We start from the raw sequence: 21,106 nt of genomic DNA on the forward strand, positions 1-21,106 counted from the left end.
AGACCGGGGCACGAACCCGTGTCCCCTGCATCGGCAGGCGGACTCTCAACCACTGCGCCACCAGGGAAGCCCTATTATTATTTTTAATAAATACATATTATACATCCACAGAATGCAAGACACTACACTGGGTGTTCTCTCTTTACTCATCCCACTGGCTCTTCATAGCAACCTTGCTGGGGGTATAATTTGTCCCACTTTAATGGATGAGGAAATAGAGGCCCTTAAACTCGTTTGATATCAGGTCCAAAGTTAGCAGGAGAGGTCTGTTTTACTGAGGCTCTTTGCCTTCAGGCTGCCCTGTCCTGCTCCCTTCTTCATTTCCTGGCCCCCAAATCCATTCAACCCTGAATGTTGATAATTCAGACTTCTTCACAGATGCAAGGGGAGGTTTGCAATTTCCACTTGGGGACTCCAGCCTGGTTTTCCTAATGGGCCAGTGAACTATTTGGGGGCAGTAAGGGAAGGGAGGACATCAGACCATAGTAACAGTAATCCTAATAATAGGTAATATCTATTGGTTGCTTACTATGTATTAGGCACTGGCTAAATAAGGAACTTTTTGAGTTTCTTATTGTTCTATTATTATTCTCATTATACATATGTGGAAACTGAGGTTCACAGAGATTACATGGCATGTTCAAGTCCTACCTGTGGTGGGTGCTTTCCATACTATATTCAGCCCTCACGGATGGATAGTCCCTCCCCCTCCTGCTGAGAACTGTGTCGAATTCCTTAGGCTGAGAACCACCGGCGTGGGAGAAAGCACTCTCTTTCGTTCTTCTCCCGAATAAAGCCAGTCAGCAGCCAATTTCCACCCGCTGGTGGTTATTATTACTGTTGCCGCAGTTCTTATTGTCAGGGCCACCTTAGCTTTCCACGTTACATAGAGCTATCGTAGCCATCTCCTGGGTTGATTTTTGCAGCAGTACTGTTAGGCAGGCATATGAGGAGGCATGGCTTATGAGAAGTCATGTGACAATGACAGTGCCAACATCACAGAGCTGGTAAGTGGCAAAGGCAGGCCTTCGGCTCAAGACCTAAGGTCTCCTGACCTGCAGGCCGACGCTCTCTTCACCATCCCAGGTCCTCTCTGGGCATACTTGTTTTAATCGTGGGGCTGGAGTCTGGGCTTGTCACAGGGGCTGCTGTAGGCAATTCAGTACCTCACCATTTGCTGTCCCTCATCTGTCCCTTGAAAGCCCCTAGAGTGCAGGCTGGCTTGCTGGACTTCCTGCTGTTCGGGAGCCTCATCTCAGCAGTGGACCCCGTGGCCGTGCTGGCTGTCTTTGAGGAGGTGCACGTCAACGAGACCCTCTTTATCATCGTCTTCGGCGAGTCCCTGCTCAATGATGCAGTTACTGTGGTGAGAGTGCTCGGCTGGCTGCCGTTCCTTGACCCCAGGCTGCCATGCTCTGACCAGGCTCGACTCTTCCCCGGGCCCCCTGGGGAAGAAATATGGTCTCTGCTCTCCCCATCTCCAAGCAGTCCAAATGGCTGCCTTCCCCCGTCGCTCCTGATGCTCCTCTTCTCGCTTAGGTGCTGTACAAGGTCTGCAACTCTTTTGTGGAGATGGGCTCTGCCAACGTGCAGGCCACTGACTACCTGAAGGGAGTCGGTCAGTATTTTCTCCCTCTTGTCGGGCACTGGAAGTCTGCCTCCCCTGGGTTGCTGAGCCCCTGCCCCCCACCGCGTCAGGACAGAGGACGCTGCTCGGGTTGCCTCCTTCCCTTCCCTCCTGTATGGAGAAATAGGGCCCTGAGAACCTGAGAAGGAGGGCCTTTCCTGGAATCCCAGCTCTGGGACCCTGACCCCTGGGGAGCACAGTGGGCATCATCCTCCACTCCCTGCCAGGCAGCAGTCTGTCGGCCCTGGTGGGGTCCGGGCCAGGGGTCATGCTGACAACCCACTCCTCCCCCAGCCTCCTTGTTTGTGGTCAGTCTGGGCGGGGCAGCCGTGGGCTTAGTCTTTGCCTTCCTCCTGGCCCTGACCACACGCTTCACCAAGCGGGTCCGCATCATCGAGCCTCTGCTGGTCTTCCTCCTCGCCTACGCAGCCTACCTTACTGCTGAAATGGCCTCGCTCTCCGCCATTCTTGCGTGAGTCCTGGGGGCCCTGCAGGCAGGCAGCTGGGAGGGGGCACTGGAGATGGTCGCCCCTCACATGGACAGAAGCAGGACCCGGAGGAGTCCATAGGTCTCCCCGAGCCCTTGTGGGAGTGGGAGCTTCAGACTCCCCTGGGGAGATACTAAGCCTCAGGTAACATTCCAGGACCTGCCTCTAGGGCTGTCCTGGGCACCCCAGAACCCAAACTTCCTCTGCTTAAAGTGCTCTCTGGGGTGTAGGCTGAGCTGGAAGTGGACTTTGAGGCCTGGTGCTACTGGCTCTGGTGGCCACAGAACTCTAAAAGGTGCCTCAGACAGTGCGCTAGTCAGAGGATGTTTCTCCCACCTTCCCCCTCCAGAAGGCACCGAGAGGGAAGCCTGGAGATTCGGACCCTTTTATCCCAGGACCACCACTACCTATGCTTGGATGGTCTCCATGCCTCCCTGGGCTTCGGCTCTGAGAATCTGACATCCTGTGATGGGCAACACCCTCTCCTGTGCATACTCAAACCCCAAAGGCTGTGCTTCCTGTGGCCCCTCCTCACTCGCCCTGACTCTCCATTCCTCTCCCAGGGTGACTATGTGTGGCCTGGGCTGTAAGAAGTACGTGGAGGCCAACATCTCCCATAAGTCCCGCACAGCTGTCAAGTACACAATGAAGACTCTAGCCAGCTGCGCTGAGACCATCATCTTCATGCTGCTTGGCATCTCGGCCGTGGACTCTTCCAAGTGGGCCTGGGACTCTGGGCTGGTGCTGGGCACCCTCTTCTTCATCCTGTTCTTCCGAGCCCTCGGTATTGCCGGCACCCTCTGCTTTCCCACCCTCCTTCCTGCCCACCCTCCCAGCTCATCTCCCAGTCTGAGTCCACATCCTTGTCAACAATTTCTAAGCCTCCCCTTATTGCTCACCCCTCCCAGCCCCTGTCAGACCTTAGCCCAGATACTCGGTGCCATCCATGCCCAGTGCCCTCCAACACCCTGCTCCCACTGGCCTCCCTCCTGCTGTAGGCGTAGTCCTGCAGACGTGGGTGCTGAATCAGTTCCGGCTGGTCCCTCTGGACAAGATTGACCAGGTGGTGATGTCCTATGGGGGCCTGCGGGGGGCTGTGGCCTTCGCTCTCGTCATCCTCCTGGACAGGACCAAGATCCCTGCCAAGGACTACTTTGTAGCCACCACTATTGTGGTGGTCTTCTTCACAGTCATCGTGCAGGTGGGAGCGCCCACGAGGCTGGATGGGGAGAGGGTCTGGCCGGCCCTGGGGGAGGCTTGGAGCCTATGGGAGAGAGGCTCCTCTTCCTCTTGTGGGAGGCAGGGGGGCCTGACTTCCCAGACCTTGAGTGCAGTGAGGTGGGGATACAGAAGCTGAAGCCTAACTATGGGGAGGGAAAGGCAGCAGGGAACTGGACAGGGCAGGGCTCACTGGCTGCCTGTCCGTAGGGCCTGACCATCAAGCCACTGGTCAAGTGGCTGAAGGTGAAGAGGAGTGAGCATCACAAACCTACCCTGAACCAGGAGCTGCATGAGCACGTGGGTACCAGAACCCCATCCCTCCACCTGTCCCTCTCTCCCTTCTCCTCTTTTGAGCAGAGTCCTGATCCGGTCCCCCTACCCACCCCCCTTCTAGACTTTTGACCACATTCTGGCTGCAGTGGAGGACGTTGTGGGGCACCATGGCTATCACTACTGGAGGGACAGGTGAGGGAGCTGCCCCGAGGCTCCTTCAGCAGCGGCAGCCTCACCAGCCAGGGCAGCATGGGGGATGTGCACACTTCTGAGGAGGGACACAGTCAGGCTCAGGCTGGCCAACTTCTTCCTGAAGCCCTTCGGGCAGTACTGGCAGTACTGGTGTCCCAGTACTCTCAGGATAAGACAAGGCTCCCCAGTGAGGCCTGCGCAGCTCTGCCCTGCATGGTCTGGCACCTCCAGACACCAGCCGCATTGTGCTCAGCTGTGTCTTTGACTATCTGTCTGCCAATGAAATGAACCCTGTTTTAGAAACTCAGAACCCACCATGCTCCCCCGGCCCTGGTCACTGGGACCTGTGCACATGTTGTTCTTTCTACTAGAACATTCCTTTGCCTCCCTCTCACCTACTTAACCTCTATTCATCCTTCAGATCTTACCACAGGCATCAAGTCCTAACGGAGGATTCCCTGGCCTCCCTGACTAGGACAAATCCCTATCATACTCTATAATTATCCTTTATAGTTCTTACCATGGTGGTAATTTTACAGTTATATGTAATAACTTCATTAATGCCAGGCTTTCCTACAATACTGTCAGTTCCATAAGGGCAGGGACCAGCTTCGAGATTCTCTCTGACTGAGGCCCACACCAAGAGACATAGGCCCAGCGCTGGCGGTGCCCCTGCCCTGTCTGAGGAAGGGCCAGCCGCCCAGGCCTTGGGGATGGCACTCAGGACCGGGCCTGGCATCCTCTGTAGGTGGGAGCAGTTTGATAAGAAGTACCTGAGTCAGCTGTTGATGCGGCGGTCAGCCTACCGCATCCGGGACCAGATTTGGGATGTGTACTACAGACTCAACATCCGGGATGCCATCAGCTTCGTGGACCAGGTGGGCCAGCAGACAATGGTGGGTGGGCAGGTGGCCAGGAGGACAAGGCAGGAAGCGGTGACAAGCAGGCAGGCCCTGAGCAGGGAGTTGGGAATTCCCAGCAGACTCCATAGTCTTGTGAAGTGGCAGCTACAGGAACGAGCCTGGCCTGATGCTGACATGTAGAGTCTAGCAGGCAGTACAGAAAGGTGGGAAACAGCTGGACTCTGGAGTCAGCAGATGTGGTTCAGTTCTTATCATCTCACGCTTGTGACCTTGGGTAAGTCACTTATCCTCTCGGAGCCTCAGTTTCAACTGTAAGAAAGTGCGAGTAAGAGTACCTCTGTCAGAGTTTTGTAGATTCAGTATAAAAAGTGCCTAGCACAGTCCCTGGAACTTCAAAAGAGCAAAGTGTGTTAACCACTGTTATTCTTTTTATTGCCCTCTGATTGTCTGGGCCACCTTTCATCTGATTGCCATTTTGACCTCTGACTTGGCCCCTGCAGGGAGGCCACGTCTTGTCCTCCACCGGGCTCACTCTGCCCTCTATGCCCAGCCGCAATTCTGTGGCAGAGACCTCTGTCACCAACCTGCTGTAAGTCCTTGAGCCCCCTTCCCCTTCCTCAAGCTCCTCTCTATTGCGCCCTCTCTCTGAATCCCTTCTGGGGAAGATTTGTGAGCACCTTTGCCTCTGCCCTTCCCCTGGCCTGTGCCTCCTGGCCCGTCCCTAGCACACGTGTCTCCTCCCTCCTGCAGGAGGGAGAGTGGCAGTGGAGCATGTCTGGATCTGCAGGTGATTGACACAGTACGCAGCGGCCGGGACCGTGAGGATGCTGTGATGCACCACCTGCTCTGTGGAGGCCTTTACAAACCTCGCTACAGGGTGAGAGCAGGCAGGGCAGAGTTCTGAGGGGGAGCGTTGTCTGGGGAGGCCACGATGGAAGGCTCAAGAGGCAGCTGGCACCAGCTTGTGGAGAGCTATAGATGCCCAGTTGAACAGTGTGGGCTTCATCTTGTTGGTTATAACCTTTAGTTTTAGTTTTGTTTTTTTTTCTTTTCTTTTTTTTGAGAAAGGTTGGCCTGTTACAAGAACTTAAGAATGTCTTCTCTGGTAGCAGAGGGCAGATCAAACTGGAGGGGGTGAGTTGAGAGGCTGGGAGAGCCAGTTGGGAAGCTGGAGTGAACCACTGCGGATTAGACTTGGGTGGTTGGAAGGGAGAGGAGCACAAAGAACTGTGTGATCAGCCAGGAAGGGGAGAGCAGGAGATACAGAGGGCTTGATGGGGTCACAGACAGAAGCAGGAGTGCTGAGGAAGCCGCCTACGGGACCACCTTAACCTGGGGGAGGCAGACATCTGTTTTAGGTAATGTGAGTTAGTCCAGTGCAGGCCATGAAGCTTTGGGGTAGGAAAGGCCCAACCCATACAGGAAGGAATCTGTTGCAACCCCACTAGAGGGCAGCAAGCCATTACCTTGAACCTTTTTGAAATGAGAAGCGAGCTGTTACCATTCCTGGCAGCTTTAACAGTCAAGGCTGTTTCTACTGCTGAGACAGATTGGTTTCCTTTAATTTTCTGCCACTGGTCCTGATTTGACTCTCTGCAGCTCTGCAGAGTAAATCTGCAAAGGTTTCAAAACAGCTTCCTTCCACACAGGCCTCCTTGCCCTCAGGCCAGCAGCTCCTGTCCTTGGTGTGTCTTCTTTAGTCATTAGAAATGAGGCCCCTTGGAGTTCTCTGGTAGCCTAGTGGTTAGGATTCTGGGCTTTCACTGCCGTGGCCTGGGTTTGGCACAGGGGCTCTTTCACCTTTCTAGTTCTGGAACTTGCCATTCTCTTCCCACAGCCCAGAATCCCTCCAGCTTTGGCTCACCACCCTGAGGCCCCATATTTTCTTATAGTCAGGCAACCCACCACGTCTTCCTCAGTTAATGACTATTAAACCCTGTCGCATCCAACCTGTGGGGTTTTTTGTTTGTTTTTTGGTTTTGTTTACTTTTTTCTTATGGAAAATTTCTGTCATCCACAGAACTAGAGAGAATAACTCATTTAACCACCACTCACCTCCAATAATTTTCAATGCATGGTCAATTCTGTTACATTCTGTCCCCCCCATGCCCCATCTACACTTTATTATCTTAAAGCAAACTCCAGACATCATATCATCTCTAAATATTTCCATATGTATCTCTAGGTGGCAAGAATTCTTGTAAAAAAAAGCCATAGTACCCTTATCACTTACAACAAATAACAGTGATTCCTTTTCACCTCAAATATCCAGCCAGTGGTCAATAAATACCTTTTTCCAGCTGGTTTGTTCAAGTCAGGATCCAAATAAAGTCCACAGTTTGCATTTAGTAAACATGTCTCTTTATTTTTAAAAAATCTGTGATAGTTTTGTCTTCCTTTTTTTCTCATTATTTACTTACTGAAGAGACTGGATACATTATCTCAGAGAATGTTCCATTTTACAGATTTTGCTGATTGTATTCCAGTGGTGGTGTTTAACATGTTCCTCTACATACTGTACTTCTTGGTAGTTAAATCTGGAGGCCTGGTTGTATTCAGGAACATTCGATAGGTGTGCTATGTATTTCTTATTGTATTACATCAGGAAGCACATAATGACCGACTGTCTGTGGATGTGTGTGTGTAAGATTGGTCAATGGTTCAGTCCAACCAGTTCTTGTGAGGTCAATTAAAAATAACTGGATTAAGATTGTGCTTATCCCTGTTAAATGTCATCTTATTTGATTTAGCCCATCATTCCACTGTTTGGATCCCATGTCTGCCACCAAATATCTCCTCAGATTCACATCATATGAAAATTGGCTAAGCCTGTTAACTCTGTATTCATCAAAATCAACATACAAATGTTGCACAGGATACAGCTGAGGACAGAGCCCTGTGGCATGCTACTACAGACTTTCCTCCAGACTGACCTTGATCAAGAATTTTTTGGGTATGGTTACTCAACCAGTTCTAAATCCACTTAGTTATGCCAGAACACAATCCATAATTCCTCATGTTCTTCACAGAAATATCATTAGAGAGAGACAGAAGTGTCTAGTATGCAGTTAGAAACATAAGATTGTAGTTTAGGAGAGAGATATGGGCTGGAGATAAAGATTTGGAAGCAATCTATATCAGAGGTTTCCTGGCTGGGCTACATCAGAATCTCCCAGGGAGCTTGCTAGAATACATATTCCTAGCTTTACCTCCTGGAGAGTCTGATCCTGTAGTGTGCAAGGGGATGAGGAATCTGCTCTTAATAAGTCCCCTGAGGGGACTCAAATGTAGCTGGTCTGATGGCTGATGTCTGGGAAACACAGATGTATCCCTGGGCTAGCTGGCGCTGAGAGTGGACACTTTCATTGGGGAGGGCATTTAGAGGGGTGGGGGCCAAGGACAACACTGAGGAATGCACATGTAAGAAAAGGAAGGGGAGCCAGCGGAGGAGAGAGAAGGAGCCCTTGGAGGGGCAGTAGCAGATGGTGTCTCGAAGGCCTGGGGCAGAAGGAGGGCTGGACATTGCACAGATGTTGCCTAACCAGAGGCCATGGCACTGCTGACCAGGGAGAAAGCAGCACACTGAAGTTGCAATCAGTCAAACCCCTCTGGAGCTGTATTTTTTTTTTTTTTCTAGATTGCATTTCTTTTTTTTTAAACATCTTTATTGGAGTATAATTACTTTATCATGGTGTGTTAGTTTCCGCTTTATAACAAAGTGAATCAGCTATATGTGTACATGGAGCTGTATTTCTGATAGTCAAGGAATTAATGGGTACTAGGGAAGTGTCAGAATGTAAGTGTAAAAGTCTGGCAGCAAAAGCGAGGCAATGGTATCAATGGAAAGGCCTTTTTCAAGGAGGTAAGGGCAGGAGCACGCTTAAAAGCAGAGGGACGGGGGCCAGTGTCGAGGGAAGGATTGAAGATGCAGGAGAGTGGAGGACCGGGAGGGAGGAGGGAGCAGAGCAGGGAACTGATGGAAGCAGGGAGTGAGCTAAGCAAAGCGGAGGCCTGTGTTGGGGAGTGAGGAGCCCTGTGAAGGAGCTGGGCCCCTGCACGCCCAGGAGAGAGGGGCACCTCTGTGTGAGTGTGTAGAAGAGGGCAGCTGGGAGGAGACTTAAAGGGGGCTCTTAGATCCAGCTCAGGGAAGCAGAAAATATGAGGCGAAGGAGAGCGACCAGACTGGGAATGTGAGGCAGGACCAATGATTGGGAACATGCGGGCAGTGCTTTGTGGGGCTACCACTGGGTAATGAAAAGGCATCTCAGCAGTCAAGGGCAGAGGTGGAGACAGTCTAAGTGAGTGTGTAGTGGGCTTGGTCTTTATGAGAAAGAGTTGAAAAGAGGAGAGATGGGGGTGGTCCTGAACTGGACACCAATTCAGGTATTGTTGGACTGAGAGGGTCAAAGGTATCGAGAGAGATAGTCATGGAAGTTCAAAGTGCAGCCTGAGGAGTCATGGTGGTGGCTGTAGAACTGGCTAGCTGGAGAGATCCAGCTGGACACAGAGTCCTGTGTACTTAAAAGCAGACAAATGGGCCAGGCATGTGGACCAGGCTCAGATAAACAGAGGTGCAAAGAAGGAAATGCCCCCCTTGGCCTCACAGTAGCCCTGAGGGACAAGACACAGGGTCCCCTGCATCATGTCACTTCAGATCGGAGAGAACTGGGAGAGGGCAGTAGGGAATACGGAAAGCCAAATTTGAGGGAACAGGTTCTGGGATAAAGGAAAGTTTTTCCCCAGTGAACCGAGCATATAGAGAGTATAGAGTCTGGCCGGGTCCCTACTGTATTTTTTGTTTTGTTTTGTTTTTTCAATCCATGGCTAGTTCTGGCAACAGTGGGCCGGCAGGAGCTATGGTGAACATGGGGCTGTGGCCTGGGGTCCCTGTGGGAGGCCAGGACACCCGGCCTCACGGCAGGGTGGGGCTGTCATTGTCAGTACAAAGCCAGCTGCAGCCGCCACTTCATCTCTGAGGATGCGCAGGAGCGCCAGGACAAGGAGGTCTTCCAGCAGAACATGAAGCGGCGGCTGGAGTCCTTTAAGTCCACCAAGCACAACATCTGCTTCACCAAGAGCAAGCCACGACCCCGCAAGGCCAGCCGCAAGAAGGCATGTGCTTTCTCTGGGACTCCTGTTTGCAGCTGCAGGCTGACGGCATGCAGTTTTGAGCTCCCAAGTATTGGAATCCAGCCTAGGGGGACCCCCTAGATGGATAATCCTCAGGAACTTGGGGGCTGCAGCAGCTTGGGTTCCCTTTTGCACCTTCCTGGAGCCCCAGAAGGGGAAGGCAAGGGCTTCAGAAGGAGATCAGCCTCTTGTCCATGTGGTCACCTGCTGGGAGGCAGCAGGACCACCTACCAGAGGTGAAATGGGCAGGAGAAAGGCAGATTCCTTGTTGGGGGGACTCCATAAGCTCCTTATTCAGCCCAGGCTGACGTCCTGAGTGTCCTCGCTGGGGCACGTCGGCCTCCACAACACATGCCGGCAGCGGGAGGGGGGGCAGTCAAGGGATGGTAGAACCATTGGGATTGACAGATTCCCTTCCCTGCTGCATCAGGAAGACCTGTCCTCCTGTTGGCCCCACCAGACAACAGGGCTGGGGTTTGGAGCCAGGGCCAGAGGCTTAGGGTTTTTTGTTTTTTTGTTTTTTGGTCCTTAGAAGGATGGCATGGCTAACATGGAGGCTACAAATGGGAAACCTCCTCGAGACCTGGGCTTCCAGGACACAGGCAAGCAGGGAGTGGGGTGGAGTTGAGGACGGGATAGGGAGGGAAAGGGCAGGGGCCCATCAGCCAGAACCTTGAAGGACCTCCTCTGTATGGCATTCAATACCATAAACTGGGGCTCTTCCCCTCAGGGACTAGATGGGCACACTTGATTTCAAAGCTGAACATGTCTAAGCAGTTATTAGACATCTGTGACATCAGATAGCTAACTACAGGTTATAGGCCTTGAGGACTTGGAGAAGGTGTCATAAAGGGGGAGCTTGGTCTGGGCCTTGAAGGATGGGTGAACCCTGGTGTCCCCGTCTGTAAAACCAGGAGTTTGGATGAGCTGCACACTGACGGGCCTTCCAGCCCTCCAGATGTTTATGCTTCCAGTTGACGATGGGATCTGGGGCTGAGAGATGATGGGGGAGCTGGAAGGTGTGACTTTCCTTATGGCTTCCTCTGAGGACTTGGATTTCCCTGTTGCCTCCCGCAGCTCTGCATCCCCACCTCCCTTCCTCTCAAACACCCAACTCCATAGGCCAGTGCTGTAACAGCCACAGGACAAAGCAGGTGTCCCTGCCAACTGTGGGCTCTACCTGGGTGGACGGGGGTCCGGCTTGGGGTTGTGCAGTACCAAGAGGAAGCTGCTGGTGGCCAACCCCACTCGGCTCTTGTCCTTCTCCAGCTGCTGTGATATTAACCGTAGAGTCTGAGGAAGAGGAGGACAGCGACAGTTCGGAGACAGAGAAGGAGGACGATGAAGGGATCATCTTTGTGGCTCGGGCTACCAGTGAGGTTCTCCAAGAGGGCAAAGTTTCAGGTAATGGCTTCCTCCCGCCTACCTCCCTCTGGAGCTGTGCAGCTGGTTTCCTCCCCCTTTACTGATGGCCTCTACTCCAGACAATCCCTCTTCCTATTCGCTCATTTATTCACCAACCAGCATTTACTGAGCATCTCCTTTATGTCAGATACCTGACATACATATCTGATTCAATCCTCACAACAACCAAGATGGGGAAACTGAGCTCAAAGGAATTTGGGACTTGTCCAGAACCAGCAGAACCAGAATTTGAACCTGACCCACCTGATTCAAAGCCCAAAGCCTTTTTACTGCCGTGCCGCCTCCCTTTGCTCTCTGGCGAGAAACACGAGGTGACAAGCAAACCTAACACCAGGCTCTGTTGTGACCCGTGCTCAGCACACCAGCCCTCAGGTACAGACCCGGTGAGGGTGGCAGCCTGACCTGAGAGAGGAGCCTGAGTTGGCTCAAGCACCCTAGGTGTCTTTTAAAAAACATATTGTAGGGCTTCCCTGGTGGCGCAGCGGTTGCGCGTCCGCCTGCCGATGCAGGGGAACCGGGTTCGCGCCCCGGTCTGGGAGGATCCCACATGCCGCGGAGCGGCTGGGCCCGTGAGCCATGGCCGCTGAGCCTGCGCGTCCGGAGCCTGTCCTCCGCAACGGGAGAGGCCACAGCAGAGGGAGGCCCTCATACCACAAAAAAAAAAAAAAAAAAAAAAAATATTATAGAAAATTTCAAAATATACAATAGACAGAATAGTAAAATAAACTTCCCATCTATCCACCAGCCAGCTTCAATAATTAATCTATTCCTAACCAATCTTATTTCATCTATACCCTCACTATGCCCCTCTCTTCACTGGATTCTTTTGAAGCAAATCTCAAATATCATTATCACTTTATCAAAAAATACTTCGGCATGTATCTCTAAAAGATAAGGATTTTTCGTAAAAATATAACCACAATACCATTATCATATCCAAAATCTTTGTTATCAGATATCCAGTCAGTGTTCAAGTTTCCCTGATTGTCTTAATATTTTACAGTAGTTCAAATAAAAATCCAGACAAAACCCACCCATGAAATTTGGTTGATAAGTCTCTTTTAATCTACAGCAGTGATTCTTAAGAGGGTAGTGGTGGAGTGATTTTGCCCTCTAGGGGATTGTCTGGAGACATCTTGGGTTGTCACAGCTGGAGGGGTACCTCTGCAATGAGTGGGTAGAGGCCAGGGATGCTGGTAAACATCCTACAATGCACAGGACAGCCCCCCTACAACAAAGTATCTCTTCCAACCTGTCAATAATGTCAAGTTTGAAAAACCCTGATTTATAGGTTCCCCCCACCAATAACCTTTTTTTCTTGCACTGGATTTATTGAAATAACTTGGTTATTTGTCCCACAGTCTTTCCTTGTCTGGATTTTGCTGATTGCATCCCCAAAGCATCATTTAATATGTTTCACTGACCCTTATATTTCCTCTAAAACCAATAATTAAATCCAGATCAGATTTGGTAAGCATACTTCATAGGTGGTGATGTTGTACCTCCTATTGCATTCATCACACCAGGAAGCATATACCATCTGGTTGTCTCTCTTTTTGTGAGGTTAACATTGATAACAGGTTTTAGCTGTTGTTGGCTTGATCCATCCATTATCAAGTTCCCTGTCAACTTTTCATCAGACGGTCTTGGCAGCCATTGGTGATCACTGCCAGATCCAACATTTCATTAGGGGTTGCACAATGGTGATATTCTATGTCTCTTTTTTCATCTGCATTGATTAACAGTAATTCTTCTATTAAAAAAACTTCCCTTCATCAATTACTTAGTTACTTTGAGGTACAGTTCATATAGGGAAGAATGGATAAATGCTTGAAATTTTCATTTTATTTATCAGTTTTCATACGAACAATTAGTTCCCCAGCATCCTCTAAAGGTGAACACTGAAGTTTTTTGTTTAATTTTTGTTGTTGTTAAAATTCAATCCAGCATCCCAGGTCTTTCAAGAGAGGTAGTTTTACTTTCAATCACAGAATTAATACATTTCATAACATACTCAGTCCAGATTTTTGGAGTGCTCAGGACTTTATCAATGAGTAGACACATACTGAGCACCTATTATATGCAAGGCATTGAGCTTGACTTTGGAGAACAAGGGGTGGTAGGTGGCCAGAGGGCTGCTCTTTCCCAGGATTCCTCTTTCAGAACCTCAGACTTCCTGTAATGCAGCGGCCAGGCCTTCCATGCTGGCTGCCAGCAGTTCTGGGAGTCTCAGGTCCCGTGCTCTGGCATCCCCCTCGCCGGCACAGCTTTAGCCTGTTGTTAGGTTCGCATGAGCTCACACTCCTGGACTCTGTTCCACCAAAGGGCTGTGGTGGGAACTCAGGCAAGGAGCCCAGTGGCCAAGCCTCAAGATCTTCCTCACCCTGCTGCTGTCCCACCCTGGGACGGGGCTTGGCAGGATGTGGTTTAAGACTAGCACTGCAAGTTGGGTGAGGGCTGATCGTAGATGGGTATTTTCTTGCCTTGATCCCGCTTTCTCTTGCTTTAGTTATTTTCATTTGTTCAATAGGTATTTGTGAGCAACTGCTATGTGCCCAGCCCTGTGCTAGGCGCTGGGCATACTGTGGGGAGCAAAACCAGCTGTGGCGCTTCCACTCGGCAAGGCATGCCTCAAATAATTGCACACATGGATGCTATGTGGCAACTGTGGAATGAACTTATTTATTGAAAGTGTGCTTATACTTGAGAAAGATTCCACTGGATTGGTAATGAGTGCATGTGTACTCTGTCCCCAGGGAGCCTTGAGGTGTGCCCAAGCCCACGCATCATACCCCCCTCCCCAACCTGTGCAGAGAAGGAGCTGCCCTGGAAGAGTGGGCAGGGGGACCTGGCAGTCTACGTGTCCTCAGAGACCACCAAGATTGTGCCCGTGGACATGCAGACAGGCTGGAACCAGAGCATCTCGTCCCTGGAGAGCCTGGCATCCCCGCCCTGTACCCAGGCCCCAGCTATGACCCGCCTGCCTCCCCGCTCACTGGTCACTGAAGAGCCCCAGGCCCCTCTCAACCTGCCTTCTGATCTACGCCCTAGCTTTGCCTTTCCCCCAAGCCTGGCCAAGGCTGGCCGCTCTCACAGCGAGAGCAGCGCTGACATCCCCCAGCAGCAGGAGCTGCAGCCCCTCATGGGACACGAGGACCACACTCATCTCAGCCCAGGCACCGCCAACTCCCACTGGTGCATCCAGTTCAACAGAGGTGGCCGGCTGTAGCCCAGGGACTCGAGGAGGAGCAGGGGGCCAGAGCCCCTGTGGAAACCTTCCCTGCACAATGGGCAGAGGAGCCCACTCAACCTGACATCGGGTTAGAGGGGCCTGGACTGAAGTAGCAACTGGGCTCCCTTGGGACAGGTCAGAAGGGTCTCCTGGGCTGGTCCTCACAGGGACCTTTTTCACCACCCTCCCTGCTTCTAACTCCTGCCACTTTCCCTTTCAGTAAGGCCCTTACACTGGCTCAAGACCCAGTCCAGAGCTTCTAGGGGCAAGGCCCAGAGATGTGGGTAGTTGATGCCCCTTCCCCAGAGGGTCCTCATGGGGTGACTCTACACAGATGTTCTTGCCCCCAAAGCAAGGGCATCATTCCTCAGCTGACAATGGCCTTTCCTGCCCTCCATCTCGTCCCTAGCACCAGCGCAAGGACAGTACCCTGGCAGAAGGCTCCGCGAGGGGCTGGTCCTCAGAGGGTATGGGGTGCGAGGTGCAGCGGGCTTTGCTGCCCTGTTGGGTCAGCTACCCATAATCGATTTGTTCAGGGCAGTGGGAATCTGTCTCCACTCCTTGCTTTATCTCCTTCCCTTTGCTGCCAGTCACTGGGGCAATAGTTCCTCCTTTTCCAGGACTAAGGCCACAGGGCTGGGCCAGGTTTCACAACAGGGCTGCTTCTTAGCCAGGGTTACCCTGGGGGATCTGCTGCTCTGTGTCCAAGTTTGGACCTTTCAGATCCCTGGGTCTGGGTTTTATGAGGAGGGGAGACGATGGCCTCTGGGCTCCCACCCACATTGTCACCTTTTTATTCCCCAAACAGGAAAGGAGCCAGGTATCCCAGGGCCACTGCTCCACTGCTCTGGGGCTGGGATGCCTGGCTGCAGTGGTAAGGGGCTGACTGGGTGGCAGGTGACTTTCCTGGGGTTAGCGCCTGCCCTGTATTTTGTACTTTGAACCTAAGATACATTAAACATCTCTCGGATGGATGTGTGTCCTGTGTCCATGTGTCTGGGGGTTCTGGGGTGTGAGCAGGGGGCAAGAGGGCAGGTGGTGAGGGAGATGGAAACTGCCAACTCCCTGCCCCAGGGCTTCCTGGATAGAGAATGGGGAGGGGGGTCCTGGGAAGGACTGTTAGGCCCTACGGCCCTCCCTCCCTCCTCTCCCATTCCTTCCCAATACGTCACCTTACAGGATGCCTGCAGTCCGGGGGATTGCTGTATGGGCACAGGGTCACAGAACTGGGAGTCCACAAAATGGGAACAACCTGTAGGAAAAGAGACCCCAGAGGTCAGGTGCCAAAGTGCCCAAAGATGCAGCCACCACACACTGGGACCGGATAAGCCTTCCTTAAACACCTGGAGGGAGGTGTAGGACAAATGAACAGAAGTGTTCTGCACCTGGCAGGTGGGAGGGCCATCTCAAGGGAGCTGGTTACCTTGAGTGTTTCCGACACAAATTGGATAGTGTGGGGTCCAGAAACATTTAGGGACGGAAATCCCTGATAACGGCAGACCCAGATTCAATTTCCACTGTGCTGGAGGATTAAAAAAAAAAAAGTATCTATCTTTATTGACACCTAACACACACACCATAAAATTCACCCATTTAAAATATACAGTTCAGTGGTCTTTAACATATTCACAGAGTTGTGCAACCCTCACCACAGCCTTAGTTTAGAACGTTTTCATCGTCCCCAAAAGAAACTGTACCATCAGCTGTCACTCCTCACCCTCTGCCTAGCCCTAGGTAATCACCATCCTGTTCTTCATCTTTACAGATCTGAAGGACCCAACACACTGCAAAGGTTACAAATTTAGTCACCATTCTTTCTGTGTTATGCCTGGGGAAGGTGGGAAGAGAAGAGTGACTTTTAGGCTTTGCCCTCACACTGCTTACAGTCGGCAGTGTTAAGGCCTAGCGGTGAGTCCCAGCTCTCACTCACTGGCTATGTTATCTTAGGTATGTCACGTATTCTCTCCGAGCCCCAGTGTCTTCATCTCTAAAATGAGGTAACAATCATACTTACTTCATAAGGTTGCTGTCTGGATTAGATGATGAAATGCAAAAACCTAGTATACAGCCTGGCCCATGGTAAGGGATTATAATGTTTGTCATCATTGGTGTTACATTACAAGCCAAGGAACAGATGAGGCCTTGAGGAAATCTGGGAGGGCTTTGGAAGGAGCATGAGTGTGTGTGTGTGTGTGTGTGGAGGGGCTCTGACAACATGGGCAAAATTGCATGGGTGCATTCTAGGTGGGAAGAGCAGCATGAATAAAAGATATCTGGAGCGCACGTGGTGAAAAGCAAGGAGCAGTGGGTGATGTGCTGGGGAGAGACCAGCCAGGGACACAAAGGCCTGGGTGGGGTGACCCCACTGAGTTTTGGAGGTGGCAGAAAGCCAGCCTGGAGAATCATGACCTGGGGAGTGTGGGCAGTGATGCGCATTAGGGAGCTCGAATGTAGCCGGTGCCAGGTGGAGGATGTGTGAAACCCCACGTGGAGGAAGGGTTGGTAGGAGGAAAGGCTAGAAATGGAAGACCTGTTGGGAGGCTCCTCCAGCAGCCCAGGGATGTGAAGGTGCTTGTGCTGAAGAGGGCAGGCAGCCATTCTCAGACCTCAGTATCAGAATCACTGGGAGCTTGTCAAACACAGATTCCTGGGCCTACCCCAAAGGTTCTAACTCAGCAGGTCTACGGGAGCCCAGCAATTTGTAATCTTAACCAGGTCTCCAGAAGAAGGTGGCCCAGACACCATATCCTTCAAAAATTATGAGATTAGGGCTTCCCTGGTGGCGCAGTGGTTGCGCGTCCGCCTGCCGATGCAGGGGAACCGGGTTCGCGCCCCGGTCTGGGAGGATCCCACATGCCGCGGAGCGGCTGGGCCCGTGAGCCATGGCCGCTGAGCCTGCGCGTCCGGAGCCTGTGCTCCGCGACGGGAGAGGCCACAACAGAGGGAGGCCCGCATACCACAAAAAAAAAAAAAAAAAAAAAAAAAAAAATTACGAGATTAGAAAGGTTTAGAAATAAAATCCCCATCATCAGACAACTGAGGGGAGGGGGCGTGGGGGAGGGGGGTGCAGAGGGGCTCCTGGGCCTGGAGCTGGGTAAAAGAAAGGGGGGACTTCCAGGCAAATAAGGTTGGTCAGAGATGAGTTGACTGAGGGTAAGAAAGCAGGTGAGCACAGCCGGGAGGAGGCAGGCACCTGGGATGCAGGAGAACAAGCAAGTCACCACCTGACTAGGCAGGAGGGAAGAAGGGCCTCCAGTGCCTTGAAGGAGGAAGGATTTTGACCTGGGGAGATGGACATGGGCATTCCAGGTACAGGAGACAGTTTGAGATAAGACTTGTGATCAGATGAGTTTTCCAGGCCTGTATAAGAGCTGGTCAGGAAGGCTGTGATGCCTCTAGAACGTCTTGAAGACCACACTAAGGAGTCTGGAGTTTATTTAGGCCAGAGGTGAGAGAGATCTGGAGGGTTTAGGGTATTTGTCAACTTAACTGTCTGGGGCAGTACTAAAAAGGGTATGCAAGGTTTGGGATGGAATGAGGGCAATGATTGTGGATCTCTTATCACTAGGCCCCTTGAGGCACAGAGCTCCCACTTCATTTTTGGTTGAGTCATGTTGGTAAGAAATGCAAAGCTGAGGGAAGGTTGGGGAAGGGGCAGGGGAGGGAGGTCCATCCCCATTTTATGATCTCAGTGGAAAAGGCTGCTGTGAGTAGATTTTGCTGCCAGGAGAGCCACAGAGATGGGCCCCATGAGTCACCGTTCAGTCCTGCAAGCTCAGCCCACAGAGCCTGCTGCGGTCATTGGCACAGGCTGGCTCCAGGCCCAGCCCCCAGTGTTCCCCACTAGGCTCAGTCTGTCCCCATTTCCATCTGTATCTTTGCCATCCTGGGGCTGTGCATCCTGCAGCTCTTTGCCTCTTCTGTGTCCCTTTCAGACCGAGCCTCTGAATCTGTCTCCATTTGTGACACTGGTTTACATCTGGCTCATAAATGGGGAACCTCAGGAGGACAGGGGTAGTGCGACCAGTCTCAGGCACCCCTCAACATTTATTCCAGGCCCTGTGCTAGGTGCTAGAAGTATAGAAGTGGATAAAACACAGTCTCTGTCTTCGCAAAGCTTACAGCATACATTCTATGTGGAGTGAATAAACCAAGGCCTGGCCCTGCCACTGAATCAGTCTGTCTGCCTGCGCCCAGGGGTGCTGGGGTCAGTTATGGCCTGTGGCGTGAGGTCTCTCTTAGCACTGGAGGGGTACACATGCCTGCCAGCAGGTCCAACCAGCTCTTAGGGCTCACAGGGGGCCTGGCTGGTGGGTGGGGGTGGGAGGACAGTGGGCAGCAGAAGGGGAGGGAGGGAGCCGGAGGCAGTGACTCAGTGGGGCGGCTCTAGGACAGCTGGGGACGGAGCCAAGGTTGGTCCTGATGCTCGATGAAGCTAGAGGAGGGTGGGATGAGAGGGCCTGCTGGGGGTTGGTGAGGCAGCAGGACAACTCCATGGCTCCTCACTCACAGCCAGATCCCCCTCATGAAGAAGGCTCCCAGGCAGCTGCTCTGAGAATCTGGACTTGGTGCTGACGTGGCAGCTGCAATGGTGGGGAGGGGAGGATTGCTATTGTTCCCTCTGTGCCTGCTTCTGATACCCAGGTTCCCTCCTCTGGCAGCCTCCCTGGGCTCATGAAGGAGGTGACTACCTTAGAGCCAGGAAAGCTACTGCACCCACTGCCCTCTCCCCACAAGGAACCAAGGGCCTGAGCATGTTATGGGGCACAGTGTCTTCTTCTGGCCACATAACCTACCTTCTTACAATCTTCCCACAAATTTGGGGGAGTGTCAGGCCAGGCCCACATGCCCCAAAGGGACTTCACACCTCAGAGCTGGGAGAGATCTCACAGGTCAACTGTCCAAGTGACTTTCACCAGTTCAGGGTCCCCCAACTGAGGATGAAATGAGGGGCAGGACACGAACACTGCCCAAGAGCTGGCAGCAAGTGGACCTTCGACATACAGGGCACTTCCTAGTTCTCGGGGCAATCCCAGGAAGAAAGAATGACTTTCTTTTCTTTTCCTTTCTTTTTTTTTTTTTTTTTTACAGGTGAGTAAGACGAGGCTCAAAGAGAACTGAGTTGCTGGAGCTCACCCATCAGGTAAGTGGAAGAGCAGAGCTGGCCCTCTGGTTCCAGAATCCTGACCTCAGTCTCAGCCTCCTCGGTGGGATTTTGTGGGAGGGGTGTGGGGCTGGGGAGGGAGTGCATATGAAAGAAGTGCAGGAACGCAAGCGCAAGCGAGTGGTGGGTCTGGACCTGGCGGATTGGTGGATTCCGGCAGGTCTGGGTCAGCTCCCACCACAGAGCCCCCTCCCTGCCTCCTCCTTCCCTCTAACCCAAACAGCAGCCCATCATGGTATAATACAACCTGGCTCTGGGTGCCTGGGACTGAGGACTGGAAGAAAGATGGGGTCTGCAACGGAAGGGCTCCTCCCTCCCACCCTCCATGAAGATACCCCTCCTGGCTGCCAGCAGCACCAAGCAGCTGGTCTGGGCTCAGGATTCCTAGGGGCCTCCTGGGCCCCTGGGCCCACACTTTTCTTCTCCCGGCTGACAGGAACGAGTGCTCCTTGTCTTGCTGAGGGAGGCTGTGGTAGGGCTCCCCGCATCCTGCGTGCATTCAAGAGCAGAAGCGCCCCCGTCCCCTCCGCCGCCACCCTGCAAGCCCCTTCCCTCAGCCCCAGGCGGACCCCTTGCTCACTCACCCTCGCGCACCTACGCCGCCTTCCCCAGCGGGGGAGCGCTTCCGGCGCTCTGAGCAGGCGCGGTGGGAAGGCCGTTGGTCGCTGCCCCAACCGGCGAACTGAGAAGCCAAGTCAAAGTCAGCGGGGGCTTGGGCGGCGGCGCGGGGGAGGGCGGTGAAGCTGAGGCGTCCGGGCCCGCGGGGGACGAGGGGGTGGATGGGCCGGGGGCGCTGCGAGAGCTCGCGTTTTCGCGCTTTCCGGCCAGCTCAGGCGGCTGCCGTCGGGCCTGACGGGGTGGGCTGTGGCTGCTTCCTCCGGCCCCCAGGGGGCGGTGCGGCGCGGCGCCCTGTCCTCTGCCGCGCTCGTTCCCGCCCCCGCGGCCAGGAGGCGGCGCCCGACAACGCCGGGCGCCGCGCCGTACTCGCCGTCGAGGCGGCGGTGTGGTACGTTCGAGGGCTCTGGCTGCCTGGCCTCCCGGATTCGGGGTTCCCCTCGGCGCGTACCCCGGGCGTGAGTGCGGCGGGCGGGCGAGCGAGGGAGCGGGCGCACGAGTCCCACGGTGGGGTGGTGGGGAGGCCAGGGTCGGCTGGGCCCGCGGGAGCGCGAGCACGAGGCAGCGTCCCGCCCACCCCGTGAGCGTCCCACCTGCGCAGGCCCGCCCAGCGTGGCGGCAAGTGAGCGTTCGAGCTTGGGGCCCTCCCGGCGAAGGCCCACGTGAGCGTGGACCCGCGAGCCGTGAGCTGGAGGGAGAGACACCGGCTCTTCTCCCCGCTCCTCAGGCCTGAACTGCGGCACTGACTGCGCTCCCTGAGCCGGGCACCAAGACTGGCACCTCCTACGACCTAGTGCCTTCTACCTGCATCGCCCGCGCAGCCCTACCTGACCATCTTCAACCTGTTTCCTGGATGAGCTGAGCCCTCAGTTCACA

General features: G+C 53.2%; 1 protein-coding gene across 11 annotated transcripts in view; it reads left to right on the top strand.

The window, feature by feature from the left end:
- Nucleotides 1-21,025, top strand: part of SLC9A5 (solute carrier family 9 member A5) — a 26,339-nt gene extending 5,314 nt beyond the window's left edge. The window contains exons 3-17 of one of the 11 annotated variants that reach the window (XM_028477626.2): nt 1,203-1,366; nt 1,540-1,618; nt 1,922-2,099; nt 2,679-2,899; nt 3,114-3,316; nt 3,544-3,633; nt 3,731-3,801; nt 4,550-4,679; nt 5,165-5,253; nt 5,415-5,541; nt 9,606-9,776; nt 10,327-10,396; nt 11,064-11,198; nt 19,543-19,594; nt 20,958-21,025. In XM_028477626.2, the coding sequence (XP_028333427.1) occupies nt 1,203-1,366; nt 1,540-1,618; nt 1,922-2,099; nt 2,679-2,899; nt 3,114-3,316; nt 3,544-3,633; nt 3,731-3,801; nt 4,550-4,679; nt 5,165-5,253; nt 5,415-5,541; nt 9,606-9,776; nt 10,327-10,396; nt 11,064-11,198; nt 19,543-19,550 (1,736 nt within the window). In that variant the 3' untranslated portion in view covers nt 19,551-19,594; nt 20,958-21,025. The other 10 variants (XM_028477625.2, XM_007125892.4, XM_028477624.2 and 7 more) reach the window with 10 other exon arrangements.
- Nucleotides 21,026-21,106: the final 81 nt, after the last annotated feature.

The sequence above is a fragment of the Physeter macrocephalus genome, chromosome 17 (genome assembly GCF_002837175.3).
Source record: "Physeter macrocephalus isolate SW-GA chromosome 17, ASM283717v5, whole genome shotgun sequence".
In the NCBI taxonomy this organism is placed as follows: Eukaryota; Metazoa; Chordata; class Mammalia; order Artiodactyla; family Physeteridae; genus Physeter; species Physeter macrocephalus.